The sequence below is a fragment of the Molothrus aeneus genome, chromosome 5 (genome assembly GCF_037042795.1).
Source record: "Molothrus aeneus isolate 106 chromosome 5, BPBGC_Maene_1.0, whole genome shotgun sequence".
Taxonomy (NCBI): domain Eukaryota; kingdom Metazoa; phylum Chordata; class Aves; order Passeriformes; family Icteridae; genus Molothrus; species Molothrus aeneus.
Genome location: NC_089650.1, coordinates 26,223,623 through 26,244,075, shown reverse-complemented (window position 1 = coordinate 26,244,075; position 20,453 = coordinate 26,223,623). Strand labels below are relative to the sequence as shown.

The 20,453-nt window shown below is 36.5% G+C and overlaps 1 protein-coding gene across 1 annotated transcript in view; it reads right to left on the bottom strand.

Moving 5' to 3' along the window:
- The window catches only part of EEA1 (early endosome antigen 1), a 68,922-nt gene that overhangs the window by 26,812 nt on the left and 21,657 nt on the right, over positions 1–20,453 (bottom strand). Inside the window, exons 4-17 of the mRNA XM_066549603.1 lie at positions 16,645–16,699; positions 16,444–16,509; positions 15,589–15,628; positions 14,674–14,781; positions 14,471–14,592; positions 12,898–13,053; positions 10,307–10,423; positions 7,971–8,309; positions 4,411–4,560; positions 3,294–3,413; positions 2,862–3,065; positions 1,997–2,197; positions 1,679–1,792; positions 492–647 (exon numbers count right to left, since the gene is read on the bottom strand). Coding sequence (XP_066405700.1) covers positions 492–647; positions 1,679–1,792; positions 1,997–2,197; positions 2,862–3,065; positions 3,294–3,413; positions 4,411–4,560; positions 7,971–8,309; positions 10,307–10,423; positions 12,898–13,053; positions 14,471–14,592; positions 14,674–14,781; positions 15,589–15,628; positions 16,444–16,509; positions 16,645–16,699 — 1,948 coding nt within the window. The remainder of the gene's footprint in view (positions 1–491; positions 648–1,678; positions 1,793–1,996; positions 2,198–2,861; positions 3,066–3,293; positions 3,414–4,410; positions 4,561–7,970; positions 8,310–10,306; positions 10,424–12,897; positions 13,054–14,470; positions 14,593–14,673; positions 14,782–15,588; positions 15,629–16,443; positions 16,510–16,644; positions 16,700–20,453) is intronic.

Genomic DNA, 20,453 nt, shown 5'->3' with positions numbered 1-20,453 from the left:
GGATGCAAAACTCCAGATCAAGTTAAGAGATGAAACAGTGATAAATAAATCTTGCTAAAAAGCCTACTGAAAGGCTGCAGAAATAAATTAAACCAGACAGGCAGTGGTAAGCAAGACTAGCCAATGTAATGCATATTCCCTGCTACTACTTGTAAAGTGTGTAAGCTCAACTTGAAAACTCTCATTTTGGGATATATTCACGTTCCTTAACATAAAAATTTCCAGGTAGCAGAAAGGTTGGTAGAAGCACACACACAGGAAAATGACACAATAGTGGCAGTGTCATAGGCCTATCTTCTTAATGTGACATACTAGCATGGAAGAAGAGAACAGGATTAAATGGTGAATCAGGAAACATTAGTGAGAAAGAAAACCCACAATAGTGATATTGATATAATCCTTCCCCCCTAATTTGAGCACAGTTTTTACCACATGCTGCCTAACAGCAGAGATCAGTTTCTGTAGGTCCAAATACTGTGTTCACTACAAACCTTGAGCTGTGCCTCTAGTTCTTCAGTTTTCTGTTCTAAAGAAAGGCATTTTTCTTTGTACTCTTTAAGATTGGCTTCCAGCTGAGTACAGTATTCCTGCTTGTCATTCAGCTTAGCTGTAACCTGATCCAACTGAGCACTGACCTTATTTAACTCCTGGGTAAAACAAAATACAAAGGTTCTTACTTTTAAAGTAACTTCAAAAATTATTAATGTCATATATGCTTTAAATGATCTAATGTGTTCAAATTAAAAAGGAAAATAATGTTTATTTTTTATTCTGAGGAACAGGATACTGAAAGGAGAAACACATACACATGCACAAATTCCCTCTGTTTCACTGAAAAAATTATTTTAAAGCCTCAATATTCTCTCAAACCTTACAGGCTCTGGGCTAAATGTTAACAAAGGTGTTTGAAGTTGTAAATGAAAAGGAACTGTAGATAATAAAGGTGCTAGATCCTCAAGTTAGTACACCAGTAACTAGAGAATGACATTACAAAACTGGGATAAAATGTTTGATATCTTTCTTTGTCATGAAATCAACCATCAAGGAGGAAAGCCAATAATATGGAAATGCTCAGTTCCCCACATACCAGGGATGATTTCAAAACATTTTGTCCAACACAAAAAAATAAATTCTGCAAGAGACATGAAGACCACAGCAGCACTGATTTTAACTATGCAAATATTTGATTAAACAGATGGTAAAATGCTTCCCTAGGATTAAAACACATTTAAAAACATGTAATTTTATCACCAGCCTGATGATTTTTTATGTCAGCTGGCCCACAGAGAATTATTTCTGAATACCAGCAGCTGATATGAAATTTATCTGAGTCAGTAGTAAGAGTTAGGAGTTTTTGCTTCCAGTAAGTGCGTTCTACAATCTTTTCTTCATAGCATACACACAGGAATTGAATAATACCTCCAGAATGCCTAAGGAAAGCTTAGATTCTGAAGAATAACCCCAGAGCAAGGAGTGGACTCCCAAGTAAATTCCTTGCACCGTGAAATATATCTGCTCTGGAGCAGCAAAAGGAATTGAATGCATACCACACAGCTAAAATATCCTAAATTATCATTTCCCTATGCTTATTCATATGTTCATTGAGTTTGTAAATAGACTATTTTAGGTTTTTAAGTAGTATTTAGGTAACATAGAAAATTTATGTGTCGCTTAATACCTGTTGTTTATCTTGCAGGGCATTCTGGGCAGTGTCCAGATGGTTCTGTAGATCCGCTCTCTGAGCAGCTTTTGATGCTTCTGCTGAAAGTAGCAATTCTGTCTTTGCTTTTACCTGAAAGATAAATTGTACTTCACTAAAACGTCTGTTTTACCACAGCTCATTCTAATTTTTTGATAGCCATCACTAAGTTTAATAGTAAAATCAGCAGTATTCATGTGTTAGTGCATGTATTTCCTTGTAGAAAAATTCACCTTTTCCCAAATGGGAAATCACAACCAGAATTTTTCATCACCATAAAATACAGAGATCCATTACCTGCACATCAAGTTGTGACACTTTCTCTTTACTTTCATTTAACTGACTGGTTAGTTCAGTGATGTTTGTTTCTAGGGAAAGCACACGATCTTGAGCAGCTCTTAGGTGTGCCTTTTGTTCCTGCACTTGTTCATGCAAATTCTCTTGGGCTTGTTTATGACTTTCTGATTGATTTTTCAGCTTTTCTGTCAGCTGAGTTACCTGCAGTGGAAAAGAAAACAACATGAGAAGGCCGGAACAGCATGTTCAGGGAAGTAAAAACTTAATTTTAGTGTGTCTTATTGTGGCTCTGGAGACTCAATGTTATCACATTTCTTTTCCTGAACCACTACAGTAAAGCTATATTGTTCACAACACCAGAGTTTAAATAGGCTACCAGCTGAAAATTGAAGCAAAAGAGAATTGTCAATTTGGCCTTACTGTAACAGAAACAAAATACTAAGGAGACAACAGATGCAGGCTAAAATGAATTTTGGTGTTCAAAGCCAGAATCAAACCTCTTCTTAAAATGAGTAAAAAAAATGTATATATTATTTTGATTTACATATAGTTATAAGTATATTTATAGTTTTTTAAAAGCATACACATATACAAATAAATATATAAAGTTATGTGTATGACTATTTGTAAGTACATATTACTAGCATATGTACAAATGAAATATCTAGGAATTCCTTTCCTATGCTGATAGCATGCAAGTCACTAAAACACAAGTCATGTGAAATTTACAGTAAGATCTTTAAAGCAAGTTTAAAGTAATGGACTAGTATAGAAAAGATTATTGTCATATCGATGAGGTAGAAAAAAAGGAAACAAGATTCCAAAATGAGGATGAATGAAAAGAATCAGATCTTGACATTCTTACCTGTATTTGTAATGCATGGTTTTTCTCTTGTAGCTGGTTAAGAACTGCAGTTTCTCCTTCACCAGCTTGAATTTTTGCATATAAGTCCTCTCTTTCCTTTTCTAGCAGAGAGATGTTGTCCTTACTTTTTTGAAGCAAAGCCTCAAGATTTTGAATTTTTTGGTCCTTATCTCCAATTTGTCGTAGTACTTGCTCCAGATCATTCTAAACAAGAAGATAATAGCGTTTAATTATAAGGACCTTAAAAATTGGGCCTAATGCATAAAATATTGGATACATTTATCAAACACTTTCCATATATTCTATTCCAGATTTAGAAGTTAATTTCTTGAAACTAACATAATTCCTGCAAGTCACTTTTAGAAAGAAGAAGTATTTAGCATAATGAAACCCTGGAACCCACTTTCACATGAGGATACATAACTACATTACCTGGGCTTCTCGTAGTTTTGCTGTTGTATTTTGCTGAAGGGTCTGCTGCTCCTGGTGCTGCTGCTTTGCCTTTTCTAACTGATGTTGCAATTCTGTGGAATTTGCTGCTTTTTCCTTTAGCTGAAAAAAACCCCCAAAACCAAATACCAAACAAACCAGACTAATAAGTGGAAAAAAAGCTCAGTATGCCAACTGTACTCAATGTTCACTCTAACTATAAACTATTTTAGTGTAAACATGGATTTTTAAAAACTTGTATAAAAACAAAAATCTGTAACACTAGATCAATATCTAATCAAAGCATTCATTACAATTAATTGGTGAGATTCTATATCACAAGCAAGAACTATAAAAGAATTATCAGATGCATGTAATTTAGCTCTCAAATAATCTAAAACATAAGAAATTTTTAGTATGTTTTTTGAAATAGTTGTTAAGATGTAACATGACTGATAATAAAGATACCTGTAAAACAACACTATTATTACTTTTTTGGCAATTTCAGTAGCAACTGTCAGTCATTATTTTAGTAGCAACTTCAGTTTAGCAGTCTCTCCACTTCTATACTAGTCAAGGCTTTGCAAATTAGCTACAGAAAAGTTTAAAGCTTTGACAACATACCACTCAGATATTTGGCCAATCCCCCTACAGCCAGCAGAAAATCAGCAACATATACAAGATATTCATTAAAACAAAAAAAATTTAATAAAACAAGTGTTTTCTGCCCATCCAGCCCACATTGATTATTAACTATCAATGACTTGCTGTACCATGCTTACTTTTTCTTCAAGTAGGACTTTATCTTCAAAAAATATCTACATACCAAACTAGCTATATGGGCCTTTGTTCACCTAAGTTATTTTTTGACAAGACCCTTAGACAAAGCTCCTAAGTGCAAAGTGCACTTTTGTTCATTTGTTAAGCACCACAAACACACATACATCTGTAAAGACAAGCAGCGTCTAAGCAGATTTTGATCATTTTACTGTAAGTCCTTGACAGTATTAGTCAAAAGAAATTCCCATGAACACAAACGTTATAAACTGCAGTATCACCACAAGTGTGTGTACAGACATATCACCAGAACAAACTATAGAATCTGCATAAAAACCCCTACCTGCTCTTCAGCACGAGAAAGTTTTAGCTGTAGGTCAGCCACCTGCTGCTCTCTGTCCATCAGTTTCTCACTGGACAGCTGCCTCTGTTCCTTGAGCCGCCCGTGCGCTTCCCCTAACTGCCGCTCTGTTTCTAGGAGCTTACTGTGCAACTGCAAAAAAGAGTCACCCACTTTTTCAGTCATTCCTTAGCCAGCAGTGATACAGGCTCATTTCGTGCAATGTTTATGTGAAGTTTTCATAACCCAGACCAAAACAAGTCCATGACCTCCTGAAGTCATGTATGTATCTCATACACCTCAGAAACACAAATCATGTTAAAAATCATGTTAAAAAACAGCATCAATGGCACAGGCAAGAAGAAATATTTTAAAAAGGGGGTTGGAAGGACCCAGCAACATCCTCATTTATCTACAGGAGCCCTTCAAAACAAGTCACAGAGATTTAACAGAAAGAGGGTGGTCCTTCAAAAGCATAAGGACTGTTGTGTAAAATAATGATGCTTTGAGCCATCTCGGCTTATCCAGTTCACCAGCTGACTCCTGCAGATCCAGTGGCTGAAGCACCCTGCCTTTACCTGCTCCACTGCCTCCCACAATACACTGTTCTGCTAGAATATTAAGAGTGTAATTTTTAGCTTGAGCTGGCTACATCAATGGCATTCCTTCTCTGCAGAGAAGAGATACATGAATAGTCAGTGTAGGGTACACAGCAACTTTGGTGACTTACAGTCCAGCACTTTCCAGCAGCAAAGAGTAAGGAGGTGGATGTGCTCTTCCAGCTGGACACAAACCTGCTTCATGACTTTATCAGTCATCAAAAGCAGTACTGCACCATCTTCAAAGTGCAAGGATGACCTTTTACAATTCACTGTTCTAAAAAGCTCTTTTCTTTCATAAAATCAGCTTACTCTACATGAAACTGCTGCTATAGGTCCTGGGTTGCCTCCTGCCTACTTCTACATGAACATGTTCAAGGACACAATGACCTGTTAACTCAGTGCAAAACCAGAGAAAGGATCAGACCTTGCAGCACAGCAAGAACTTTCCATAGGTTGTGGGAAAGCTATGAATGAAGCTTGCTCCTCCTATGCATCTATGTCCAAGGCCCTTGAACCATTCACCTTTTAACTCCAGGTCCTCCCTTCAACACCCCTAAACCTTCATGCTTCCCTTAAATCCCTACTAATATCTATGCAAAAGGCAGCCCAATTTTACTGTTCACTGCAAGCAATCACTGTTTGACCAACTGGCTGCCCAGCAGAGCAGATAAAGGAACAGTAACTGTGATACCATTACACTTTCCACCCAGGTGTTAAGCCTCTCTCCTGCTGCCTGTTTCCCAAAGAATTTAACACTGAAGTCCTTTGGGCCATGTGTCAAAATTTAGCTCAAGTTATCAAAAATTGCAAAAGTTTAAAGGGTTTGGAGACAGAGAAATAAATGTATCTATGACTTACCTTCTTAAAAAATCAAACTAAATTACCTCCACACAACCACAAAAATCATGAGTGAAAAGCTGTTTGGCATGTGGCCAAGATGCTGACTGCTAACAGTGACTGTACAGTTAAAAAAGAGATAGGAGAAGAGGGAGGATAGGATGAGGAAAGAGACCATATCTCTCTTACAGTAACTAAGAACATTTGTCTTTTCTTGCAGGATCACCAAATTATAAATATTTCTCCCTCACTAAAAATACAAACAAGAGCTTAGGAAAAAAAATCTATTGAAGAAAGGGTGCCACAAGATAACAGTTAACTATTCATTGCTATGCTGATATTGGGAGAAAATGTTTGGAAAGAGGGAAATCAGTAACAATATTTGACACTAATTACTTTTATTACAGACATGGTTAAGTATTTTTGAAGAACTTTAAGATGACATTTAAGTAAAAGGGACCATAAAATCAAGGATTAACCTATGCTACAGAATGCAAAAAAAATCATGAGAAAATATCTAGACTTTTAAAGATACAATCAAGTAGATTCAAATTTTCTCAACAAAATTTAGTAGCAATTAACACTTCTTCAAAACTGAAGGAGTCCATACTCTCTCATCCACACCCTCCTCCTACTGCTGGGCTGGAACCAACATTATAACTGAAGTTTCTTCCATTAAGATCACTTCTTTCACATCACCCAAATTCTAACATGTACAAACTTAAGCAGATATGCACTCATTCAAATGAATTTTGAGAAGATGACAAGGATTCTTAAAAAATGTGATTTGACTAAACAACTCTACATATACCTCCATAAACAGAATTCATAATGCTAAATGTAAGCTAATAGACTACATGCATAAAAAGGTAACTCCAGTGAAGTACCAAGTGAATAAATATGAGGAATTTATTCTTTTCATTACAATAGTAAATCAACTCTACTTTGCAGGAAGAAAAAAGAGAACATGTTTATGCTTAGCTTTTCTTTTCTTTTATACCAGGTACAAAGGGGTTTTTTTCCTGCACTATTCTTTTACCATACAATTCTAAAACACATCCTGAAGTTCAGTGGTTTGTTAGGTTGTCTTCCCTCCCAATGGTATCACCAGAGAATGTGTCATGCCTCCATTTCCTATCATAGGAATTCATTCAGCAATGCTTTACTCACCATCCTCCTCCTTAATTTTCCCACCCCAAAAATCCATCTTGAAAATGTCCTCTGAGGCTGAAGACAGATTTCAGCTCAACCTCTTGGCTATGATTCTGTTGCGCAGGCAGTTTCCCCAAATGTAGAAAACTAATATAATTATCTCCTCTCATCCTGACAGAAGACTGATGGGAGAAGGAAGGACATTCTGGGGATGCAATACGCACATAAATGTGGTTCAGCCAAGTCACAGTTCTTCTGAGATAAACCATACATAGGGAGCTTGCAACTTGACATGTTTCAGATTTTACAAAGGGTTGAGAACTAAGAAACACTCACTTTAACATAAATAAGCTTTAGCGAGATTAAAATGAAGTATGTCATACTAACAAATAAAGATATAATTTTTTACATCTCAAGTCTCGACATGATTACTGATACACACATATTTCTCCAGTCTAGCACATGACTCTCCAAAAAAAGATAAACTGAATTCAACCAACCTCAAGTTTCAAAATGCTCAATGTTATATGAAAGTCCTACTTCTCTAAGTCATTTGACTCAGCAGAATAATAGGTTCTGGTGGGGGGGGATGTATGCTCTGGATACTTTCCCAGCTATCAGCAACATAAAGAGAAATTGTTTGGGGAGAAACACTAAGGAAGCAATATCAAGATTTCACATTACCCTGGCTTTTCACACTAGGTATTCCCTACTACATTCACTACTCAGACTTAAATCAAGCACTGTTCAGTTCTAATGTAAAACCAAGACTTGCTTTTCTCAGACTTCCTACAGAGTAGCAAAATACAAGTGCTGGTTAATTACTCTCCTTCAAATAAGGAAATGTAAGTGCATGTTCGTAAGAAATATGCATTTACATTTAAATATGCAGTTTTTTTAACTTATCAGATGGTTTTAAGGAACCATTCCTAGACCATCATGGGATGGTCTAGGAGGCGTAAGGAAACTTACCTGACTGAGCTCACTTTGGAGTTGCAGGCCATGCTGCTCTTTTTCCTCCCTCTGCTGCTGGAGCTGTTTACATTCTGCCTTGAGATGCTGGTACTTTGTTTCTACTTCAGATAACTCCTCTTTAAGCTTCTGGCTTGCTTCTGCCTTCTCACCTAGCTCTGTCTGTAATCTCTGTATCAAGGCTTCAGAAGCAGACAGCTTTCCCTGAAGCTGTTGGCAGTCCAGGTCCTTCTGGTGAAAACTTGCCTGCACGTTCTTCTTACTCACAGATAATTCATTGTGTTTTTCTTCCAGCTGGGTGTAGTCCTGTTCTTTCTTCAGCAGCTTCTCAGTTAGACTCTGTGAAGAGAGTTACACAGCAATTCAAGTACAATTCTGTTTGCAGCTGTTCAACATATTATTCAAATTTCTTTCTAAGTGTTGATGCTGAACAGTGAAGAGCTTGTTCAAAAACAGTATTAAAGAAAATATTAACCTGTATTACACACATTGGTTCTAAAGCCCATACAGCACACAGTTTCAACTGGAAATACTGTTTTTCATATTCTCACATAAATTCACTTCCTCTTACTGAGAACACAACACAAACTCTATTTCTTTTTCCTGAAAACTAATTTGTTTTCCCTGAATGTTCAAACCAACTTAATTACAACTGCAATTGCTTGGGGAAAAGTTGAAAAATTTTCCAAGCTAGCTGTCTTCTGGGCTACAGGCCCTTACTGGCCTCTGCAAGGCAAGCCAAGCCCAATAATTATTGTGCTTTAAAAATGACAGAGAGAGCTGTCTCAGAAAACTGATCCTATATACTGATATATATACTTATATATACCTCTGTTTTTCTCAGTATAGCTCCTGAAAATATAAGAAACAGCTTTCTTGCTTGAGGTTGTACATGAGCTTGAAAAACTTCATATCAATGCACAGAAATATCTTCTCACACTGCAACTGGATTATAAAACAATGTTCATATCAAATGTATTATATTCTATATATTCTCCATATAATGTGCTCTATCATGAATTAATGACTCCTCCCTGATAGATTTTTCAAGGATGACACATTGTTCAAAGTGGAAGCAATTTCTCCTACTGTAAGCTAGTCTTACCTTTTCCAATTCTAGGTCCAACTCCTCCAGGGCCAAAATTCCATAGCTAGCACATAATTCTTATGGATACCACCTTACAAAAAGCTGCATTAAGAGATGGCTGCAAACTGCTTTAAGTCACTAAAACTGCAAGAGGAAAAGCAGTTCACTGCCACTTCTCCTCTTCTAATTCCTCAAGTGGTGTTTGGCATTAACCTGACATAGCAGAGGACTCTCTCTTAATGTGTGGTTATCTTATGCATCAATCTGTTTCACTCCTCATTGTTAATGAAATACCAACAGATTCAGGAAAGGGCTCTATATTGTATAGCAACACTTCTGCCAAAAGCTTGATTCATTTGGTTGGTCTATGGAAAATTACAGCATGACAACTCTTACTTTTTCAGTTCCACACTTGATTTAGTGAGCCAAACAGAGTCATCCTTCTAAAGGTAGTTTCATTTACCAAATTTTAATTTCACCTTCTTATATTTTTTGCAAATGTTTTAATATTAGATTACATTAAATACACTCTGTTTTGTCCCTGCCCTTTCCTTTTTCCAAGGCTGACAAGGTTCCTAGTAAATGCATGTATGTTATATCCAGTTCATATCCAGTGTTACATGCAATATGAAGCAGTACACATCTTTGTCCTTGCTTCCTGTCCCCCTTGAGTTCCATTTATACCCCCACAATACATGACTTCTAAACACAAATACAAAATGCAGCAAACTCAAAGAGCTCTGGTAACAAAATGCAGCAAACTCAAAGAGCTCTCAAAGAATGTAAGTTGAGAAATTTCTGGAATTAATTTCCATTTTCTACCATTCATTATGCCAGTAAATGGCCTGAAAAAGATGATGAAAGTATAATCTAAAAGCTAAGAAACTGGAAAATCAACAAAGAGAACTGAGAATATCTTTCAAATTATGATTTTTAGGCAAATGTATTATTTCCAGGGACACTACTTTTAATGTGTGAGATAGCAATTCTGCTTAATGATAGGTAAGCATGAACTACAGCTATTAAAAATTTGCAATCATAGCAACCTAAAGAATTTCAGTTGTAGGGTATGATGATCATTAAAATATGGTGTTTGCTTGCACATTATAGTAATCCAATTGTTAAACAAAATGGCAAACGAATTCTCAACTTCTGCAAGAAGATAGTCTTCAGTGTTTCCAAAGGCATTGTGTCAAGTGGTTCCATTTTAATGTGAGCTGATAAGCATAGGAAATAATAACATTCTCACCTGATTCTTCTGTTCTAGCTCTTTGACTGAACTTTGAAGCTTTTGCAGCTCCTGAACATACACAGCTACTTCCTGCGGTCCTTTGGCAAGTTCAGCTCTTAATTGGTTAATGGTAGCCTGAAAAGACAAACAGAAAAATCCACATTTAAAACAAAGCCTTCCATGCATAATTCAAAAAAAAGGAAGATGTCTGGTAGTAAAATAAAAATACATTTTCTATACAAATAAAATGCCTAGAGAAAAAAATCACCAGTAAACTAAACTCAGAGCACCATCCTAAGTATCACTGAGTGCAATTTCCCAGCTGAGACTCATTTATATCCTATTCTGGAAGTCAAAAATCTGACTCAATCCAAAATGCCAGCAAATGCCAGCTTGAACCCAAAAATGATGAAAATCATAACAGATTATCCATTGATAATTATCACAGTTCTAGCCAAAGGTGAAACCTTTCCAAGTCATTGCAGTTACACGGCCAAAATCTTGGCCACTCTAGGAAAGGAAATGGGCTGGAAAAGGCTTTAGAAGCAAGAGCATCTGGCATTTGATGCAAACTTGGTGTGGACACATCAACCCTGCAGGTCAGCACAATCAGAGGAACAATACTACCCCATTAAACAGGATCAGTACAGAACAGAATATATCAATGACTGCACAGTATTTGAATACAGTAATGGAAAAAAACAAGAAAAGCACTTTAGGGCATAGCTACCCTAAAACATGTTGTGTATTAATGCACTCATTTCAAATATACTATATAGTAGTGACCTTTTATAAAGAAGTTTTCTTTCCTATTGTTCTCATAAGCAGAGATTTCAGCACAAATGCATAAATACTGAATCCAAAAGTGAACTAAAGCAGAACAGAAGTAATAGACAATGACCATCCAATTTACAACCTTCCTACAGAAAAAGGAACACCAAAGAGAACATTAGAACACTTTGCTTATAGTGCATATAGTTTACTGACTTTCTGTAACTCTGTGCCTCACCATGCTGTCTCACAGCAAAGCTGTTAGCTAAAACACATCCTAGGATTGGTCTTTTTTGGCCAAACATTCCAGGGTGTTACCAGAAAACAATATGGTTATTTCATACTGAGAGAATATAATGCAGAAAATGTGCAGGTAGCTTACAAAGGACACCACTGCAGCCTTTCCAACTAGAATCATAATTTAAATGCATAAAGATCCATTTCTTGTTCACAATTCAGTAAGACAATCTCACATTTCTTCTTAACAGGGAAATATATCCGGGGTAAATATTCAGCCCTGGTATTTTCTTGCTGATGTGTCTGTATGAATAATGAACCATTAAAAAACCAGGAATGCATCGGTTTAATAACATCTTGAAATTGTCTTGATATGACAGATATTTGCTATGAAAATTAAATGCTTCGAGAAAAAATTACCTCAAATTTAAGTGTCTCTATTAGAAAGCAGAAGGATAAAATGGATGGATGAAAGACGGAAAGAAGCAGTTGCAAAAGCTGCACACTTCCTCAAATTTGTTTTATAAATATTCCAGTGTTTCTAATGCCTTCTAATGCTTAGTGGGAGGGGAAAAAAAATCTCAAACAAAAAAACCACTAGTCCTGGCTTCATTAAATTTACCCTCAATTTAGGCTACTAATTTTGTTTACTTCTTTGGGCACTCAAGTTAACAATCAAGCCTAGCTGCTTCATTTATTGAAGATTTATAAGATACTGAAACAAATCCCAATAAGCAGAGATTCATAGCAATGCTTAGCTCCAAAGCAGTGCAGCTGTTTTCATGACACATTCACTATGCAGGAGCAACTATAGTGAAAAACTAAAGATGAAAGGAATCACTCAGTATGAATATTCATGTGAAAGATGCAGATGCTAGTTTCAGGAACAGGTCTGAAAAAAGATATAAACAGATTTAGGTGACAATTGTAGACTACACTGTTCTTCACATCCCTCTCCTGCAGTATTTGAAGATGCTCATATAGGGCTAATATGATTTTTGTTATTTTCACCCATACTGAGCATTTACCTTATCTTAAAGATATTCACTTTGAAAACCAGTATTAGTATGTGTATCCTCAGCCAGCCTGTAAAACCAGCCAAGAATGGTGTAAAAATCACTTTAAACTTTCAGTCCTTGATGTGTTCTTGAAGAGCAAAGCTGAGATGAAACATGGACAAACATTTATGTCAAGCACTGCAGCCAATGTGCCCATGAAGGACTTCCAGTTCTTATTTTCTTATAAGTAACACTTAGCAAAACTGTGTTTTAGCCAGGAGTTGTTTGAGACAGTTTGAGGAGTGAAGATATCCTTAAAGATCCAAATCTGAGATGTTGCCTCCCTTTTCTTCTGCTTGTATGGAAGTGGAAGTTGTAACTGATGGAAGAGCAGAATAACCAAAACTTTTGAAGAAGTGATAAGATTCAATTAAATGCTTTTTCATTATGATTAATAATCATAATGAAATAATTAATCATAATGAAATATGCTTTTTCATTATGATTAGTTATTATTTTCCATTTTCATATGATAATCACAGCAAAGCTAGAACACACATCTTTATGTATGATTATTACTATTATAATGCATTATTATTATACCTCAGAGTTAGCCTGCTCAGCCTGCAAGTGCTTGCACTCATCTTTCAGCTTTTCAGATTCTCTTTCACGTTCCAGGGTCATTTTATCCATCAGTGTTTGAACTTGGACCAGCTCCTTTTTCAGGACAGCCACATCTTCCACACCAGGCCTTTGTAGCTGAAAAGTTGGGAACAGTGAGCAACAAGCATCACAATGGCAGACATGCTTCCAGAGTCAATGTCATTTCTAATAATCTATCAAATAATCCACTTATAGACAAGGTGACGGATACAGTATTACAGCTAGACTTAATAAACAAAAAAAGAGATAAACGGCCTCCCCCAAAAAAACACATAGAAGTGCTTATAATTCCCAAAGAAAACAGGATTTAAGGGGTAGTTTTTAGGTTTTGTCTGCTAAATTTTGAACTTGCTGATTGATTTCAACCAAATCTGACAAAACAAAAATTGTCTCAAAGATTTAATTTTTGTAACTTTTATGTAGGTAGATGGCTAGTTACAGGATACTGCCCCTGTCTTCCAGAATTATTTCAAAAAATCACCACAGATGAAACAAAAGGGCAGCTGAAGGCAGCGTCTTGAAGGTGCTGTCAGATATGGCTCATACCAAACCCACACGCAAAATCTGTTGGTAATTGCATCTCAAGCACTAGAAAATCCCTCAGTATGAAACAGTATGAAGGGAAAAGAGAGGGGTGACAACCAGGAGCACTAAAGAAAGCAGAGAAAAGGAGTGTTGGCATCTTTAGAAGACAAAAGGAACAGAATAAATGATAAGGAAAAGGCAACACAAGAAGCAACTGAACAGGGAGGAATGGATAGGTCCAGCATTTGGGCAAGGCCAATAGGCCTTGAGGGCAGTCAGCTACAGGGAAGAAGGGAGATAAACAAGTCCTACTTTCCTCCAGAGTCTATGCAGTAGCTGAGTGTGAGAAACTAGGAAATTCCTTGCATTACTGCTTTAGAAGTGGCCCTACTTGCTGAGTCACTGGGATTGCTCCCTGGAGCCATGGCTGAATATAAAAATCATCAGGAGCCCAAATCCTGGAATACACACACATTGGTATTATCAGCCAAGCACAAGAGGGACAAGATTAACATAGGCATGATGATGACAGCTGCCAGATTTTCAGCCACCATGTCACAAAACACCTCTCTGAGCACTTCTTAAAAATCTAGCTGCCCAAGGACAGTCAGAGCATAACTCCTCATGGAAAAAGTGACCTAAAGATAGATTTTGAAGTCAGCAATGGCATGCTCCAAGTTCAAGTCTGTGCAGCACATCTATATGTGTAATATACTGCAGAAATGCTGAATGGTAGAGCATCAAATGAGAAGACGACAACATAATGCAGGGTGGATTTTAATACATGTCAGAAACAACATATAATTTCTCACTGGAAAAACACTGAAAATGCAGATCAAAAACAATGGTACTCTGAATTTTTTCAGCCCACAAGCATACACCTTCAAGCTCAACAGAGTTTGACTACTTTAAAACTGTGTTTGCAAGCATTTAAATAAACACCTCCCTTGATTTGAAAACAACAAAAACATTAATGTGATGTGAATACCAGCTCTGTCTTTAAGTCTTCTACTGTACTTCTCTCTTTCTGCAGTTCTTGTCTCAGGTTTGTCACCTTCTGTTCTGCACCTTCCCGAAGGCTGATTTCTTCATCATACTTTGATTTAAGATCTAGTTAGAAAGAAGTTGAATAAATTATCCCTTTCACAAATTGCACAAAAAGAGAATCAGATCTCATGCTAATACACTTACCCACAATTTCAGTGGCCAGTTGTGCTGCTTTTTGCTCAAATAAGTCTTTCATTTGCTTAATGTTAAAATTTTCTACTTGGATCTCTTCTAGTTGCCGTTCTAATGATTCTATTTCCATAAAAAGAACAGTATTATTTTCTAGAAGAATTAGGACAATACAGTTCCTCATGCCCATAACTAATCATGAGAGGTGAATATGTAATCCAAAATCCCTTAACATCCAATCATCTCAGCAAAGTGAACAACTTTACTGAAGTTAAATATCTGCAAGCATGATGTCACTGTCACTAGCTGAGTACTCTGCAGGATTGAGTACATATTGGTTTTCATTGGTCACAAATAGCCCTGCAGATCATTGTGACATGATGTTAAACTCCAAGCCCTGAACTGTAATGAAAACCTTTAATCAATATCAGTCAGATAGTTTACTTACAAATAGGGAAAATTTTATTCTGTGAGAGCCTCATGGAGAAAAATGGACCAAAAATTATGGGTCATCAAAACAAACAAAAATTCACTGTTTTCTTTGCTAGCAATGAGCACAGAAAAATACTTCATAAAACCATCAATGAAAAATGCTAGAGTTTATATAGTATAGTGCTGTAGTAGTCCTCACTGCTTGAATATATGAAATTATTAAAGAAGTGTTCAAGATGCCTCATGAGAACTGCTTTCAGATTCAGAACTCCTGTTTTGCTTCTAAAAATTTCAAACCCTGAGCCCCTGGAACATTTCCCCAGACCATTGCTTAACATAAATAGCTCTTAATAGATCTTACAATTAACTTTTTGCCAGTAATTGTAACATTCCAGCTTTCCAGCTCTTTAATTTACCAAAAGTGCTAATTTACCTAAAAGCTAAACCAAACTAAATTCCAAAGCAGTGCAGAAATTATTATAATAAAATGTTAGCCACCTGTAGACGTAGCTGTTGTCAATCCATCAGATTTAGACTCCTTAAGAAAACAGAATAAATGTACCATTAGACAGTAGGAATAAAAACTACTACTTCCAAAGTTCATCCATTTTTTTGAAAAGACAGGGAAACAAGGACTTCTGTGCTCAAATACTGCACAGCAGTATAAAAATACCTGAATTGAATCACTTAGATTTGGAAGACTGGAAAAGGCCAAGATGACTTTTCATTTCATATATCACTACACTATTAAGGTTTCCACTCATAAGGTTCCAGAAAGAATACCCTCCCCCTCCCTTTCCTCTACATAGAAATCAGACATCAAGAACATCCTGAGAGGGAGCTTTGACAGAAAGCAATTTCTGAGGTTTGTAACTATCCCACATCTAAGCAGCTCATAGTAATAAAAAAAGCAAGCTTCCTTTAGGGCACAACACACCACAATTTGCCTTGCATTATTTTTGAGCTCAGCTGGATACCTATGAAATACCACTGCTGTTTTCCAAAAGTTCTTTACAAGAAGGACTCCATAGCCTTTTTTCATAAAAGATGAAACACCACATTCAATTTACTTTCTTTAATAAACAGAGTTCTGAATAAGCTCAACAGAAGTAAAAGTCTGAACTGAACTTGCAGTGAGTAGTATGGAAGAATCGTTATCTATTCTGACTTTGTTCTTTACATTTCCATATATACAGTTACATTGTGTAGAGATAACTAGCTTTGCTTGCAAGAACACGTCAATATTTAAATTACAGAACTAACTAAATCAGGCCACGTGCCTTACAAAACAGGTTTTAATCTTCAATGTCAATGCTGACGATAAACCTGCTTCAAGTATTTTAAAGCAATTACTTGCTGCCGCTGCCCCTGCAATTTCTCTAGTTCTTTCTTCAGCTCTTCTGAATACCATCTCTCCTCCTAAGGGGGAAAATGATAAAAAAAAAAAAAAAGAAAAAGAAGATGGGGAGAGAGACTATAAATTTGGTTGCTCAAGACAGTGGAACACTTCAATTTGAAACAAAGAACCAAGTGCAAGTAAAATACATTTCCAACCTTCAGCGAAGCTTGCAAGTCTTGGACTTCTTGTCGGAGCAGTGATACTTCATCTCTGAATAAATATATCCACAGAGTGGAGAAAATGAATACACGGTGGTTACATTTTGTCAATTACATACAAGTTGTAATGCATGTTAAGTAATCAGACTGATAGCCATGTACTACATAAATGTAACTTACATAATTATAAATATTTATTTTTAGGGGTTTTTTTTAAACTTAGATTAATATCACTTTGCACATCTCCTGAAAAATGCTAAATATATTAAATGGATAAGTAAAGAAATAGATAAGAATAAAAAGTCTCATGAGAATAGAATGTAAATCTAAATCAGTGCATCAGCTCAACCACATGAGCTCAGAATGACAAAGCTATGCATTGGAACATTTAACGGGTTTGCATGCCTTTGTTAAAAAAAGGACAGGTTTCTTCTCCTTCACTTTCCATATCATGGACTACTGGTAAGCAACAGCATATTATCTTACTCCTGAAATATGCAGTTACATAATTTTTCATCCACACAGCAATTTGGTATGCCCCACAGACATATTCACTTCATGGTCTGAATATTTAAAGCCTTAGAATTTTAAATTCTCAAATTTCATGCTCAAGCCTCCAGCCATACAAGAACACAATCCAAGGCTATAACTGTTAGTAATTGATTCACACAGAACCCTTCAAAATCACAGGTCTCCTTACAGAGTTGCACAACTATACACACAAGAATAATGTTGCATTACTGAGATACAGCCACTCCAAATCAAGAACACAAGGGTCATTAAAATAATGTAAAAATATTCTTTCTTACTGTTTGTACAGTGGTTACACAGAATATATATGTCAGGGTACCGGTGCCAACAAATCCTCTCAGTTTTATACCATATAATTTTATTGCTGCTGGTGTGCATTATCCCCTCCTCCACAGATGTTCTTTCAAATTATCTCATACTTGGTAGAAAATAAACCACCAAAACAAGTTATTCCTTAGCTAAACTGGTGAGGAATAAATTCAATCTACATTAGGATATTAACTGATGTTAATATGCTAATGTAGATTGAATTTATTCCTCACCAGTCAGGGTCAGGGTCATCAAGTAGCAAGTGAAATATGCATTTGAACCAGTGCAGCAAGAACTCCAAGGTGGACCAATTTTAATGACAAAACAAACATGGAGATTTACTTTTTTCAGAAGAAAATTTTGTTATGTACACATTATTCTGCCTCTGTGACAGATTTACTGGAGGTTTGCAAATACAACTTTACTGAGGCAGGTGTAGCTGCATTCCAAAACCTGATTGTGGGTGGAGAAGAGGGAGCCACTTTCTCATCAGTACAAGTCAATGAACTAAGACTCAGATCTAAGATTATAAATAAAAAAGCAGGTGGAACAGCCAGCTGTATTGAAGTTGGACTGAACATATACCAGACCTGCAATACCAAAGCATTTAATATGCTCTGGTCTTCACAATACATCAAAAGGTTTGAGCTGTATAAAGCTAGTTTGTAGTAGAGATAAGGGAGGAGAAAGGAATGAGCTTGCAATGTAAAGATCCTTCTACAGTAGTTGCCTTGATATCCCAAATAAAATTTTACTCAATCATTCTAAAATGAAACCTGAATTTAGTTTAACCAGTGGAAAATGCATGGTTGGGGGGGGGGGGTGGTTTGAGGGGATTTAGTGTAAGGGATTGCTACAGGCATTGTAACTTTGCTTTTCTTCCCATCATCCAAATCCTCACCAAATCTCCTTTTCTGCTAGCACTGTGACAATCCCTTCCTCCTCTCAGCACATCTGAGCCTACCAACTGGAAAATCCTTAGTGCCTTTTCATTATGGTCCACTCAGTTTCCCACTTGTAAAGCCAGTGCCTCCACCCTAGTACTGAGTACTAATGGCCTTGCTGAATCACACTGGGGGAGTTACATGATTTACTCTTGAAACTTATTCATCACCATTTACTGGGGAGTGGGATGAAGAGAAAACTGTGCAATTCCCAGTACTTAACTTTTTCTATTGACTACATATGGAATTTCACCTCCCATTCTTGGTTCTAAGAGTTGCACATAAGCTTCACACATGGAGAGCAAGTGGGGTGGCTCCCTGCTGCAGGCTACAATATTTCTTTAATATGGAATTCCAAGGCATGGAAAAACATATTTATGTTGAATGAGTGTTTTCTCAAGCAAACAAGCAAATGAGTAGCATTAAAGAATGCCACACTAATAGGAAAATGTAGCTCATGTGTTAAACAATGGCTCTCACCAGACTCCCTTTATTCCATCTTAACTCCCTGACCTCATCCACTTTTTCAATTATGTGACAGAAAACAAAACTTACTTGTCCTTAAACTGTCATGACCAAGGGAAAAATAACTAAATTTCACCAGCCAACATCTGGCTGACTTTGGAAATTTGCAGGCATAAAAATAAGAATTTAATAAACTATATAAACAATATAGTTATGACCAAGAATTCTCCCACATGAATGCTATTATCCTACAAAAGTATCACTTCAGGTCTAAGTTGAATTACTCCAAAAAGACTTAAATCAGGCATAAAAAGAATATTCATTATTGAATAAATGTGCACATCAGAAGCCCAATATGACTTCATTAGTACCCTATCACTTTATCCTGTATAAAGCCTCAATTTTGATTTCTTTTGATGCAGCAGCTGAGAGAAAAGGCAGCTATCCACAAGGAAAGAGTCATCCAAGACTTCTGCTAATGCTGGCTCCTACTGGCTTGCCAGCTTTGCTCAGTACTGGCTTGCCAGCTTATGTCACATCAAATACAGATATGCATTTGGGTAACAACTGAAACATGTTATCTTCCACACTCTTTTTTCACCAAAGAGTCACCCTCTCTTGAGTTAGTTACACAAATATATGTATTTCTTTCAATGTAATTATTTGTCATTTTGGCCTATATTTCCGCTTGTGAGAAAACATTTGAACTGTTTACTTCCCAGGATCAGCAGAAGCCACAGGGTCATGTGCTGTGTACCTCCATGCTGCTCTCTCTGAATCTCCTGTGTACAAACCAGGGGAATGTGACAAAACAACAGCATGGACTGCTCTTTACAGCAGCACAAAACAAGCACTGAACAGAAAAGGAATTAGCAGGAAGCAAGAGGAAACCTATATAAATGTTACCCCCAAGAAAAACCTTCCCAAAGCAACTTAGACTACTCAGTTAATATTTCTAGAGAAAGTTTCACATTATCAATTCCTGCTACATGCCACTGCTCTCAAAAAAGAAACAACCTGATCTTCTTCCTAGGGATGCATTTAATAATACAGTTTTGACCAAAAAAAATTAAATAAACTAATTAAGATTTCTGAAGATCAGCATGGATTTTCTGAAACACAGGAGGAGACTTACTGGCACACATAGAAACTTCAAAGACTTGCAAATAACTAGGTAATAAGGGAAGCTATTTAGGCAAATACTGATATTGTAATTCCCCAGTAAGTACCCTAATTAACTAGGGACAAAATTGTGTTTCTTCCCTATCTTTAGAGTTGTCCTCTCCACTCTCCCATGATGATATTTCAGCTCTATGTTAGAAATTAGGAGAAACCCATATTTTTTTCTGCCACACTTGTAAAAATCATTCTGGTCTGTATCGCTGAATTGTCTGCAGAATCAGAAACAGGTGGCTTAATACCATAAACATATGTATCTGATTTTCACCTACTGTCAGATCAGTATCAGACAACATAAGCTACAAATGCCTTTTAATTCTAGTTGGAAATGGGACATGAACATTTAAATCCTTGACTGCATAAGTTCAAGTTAATAAA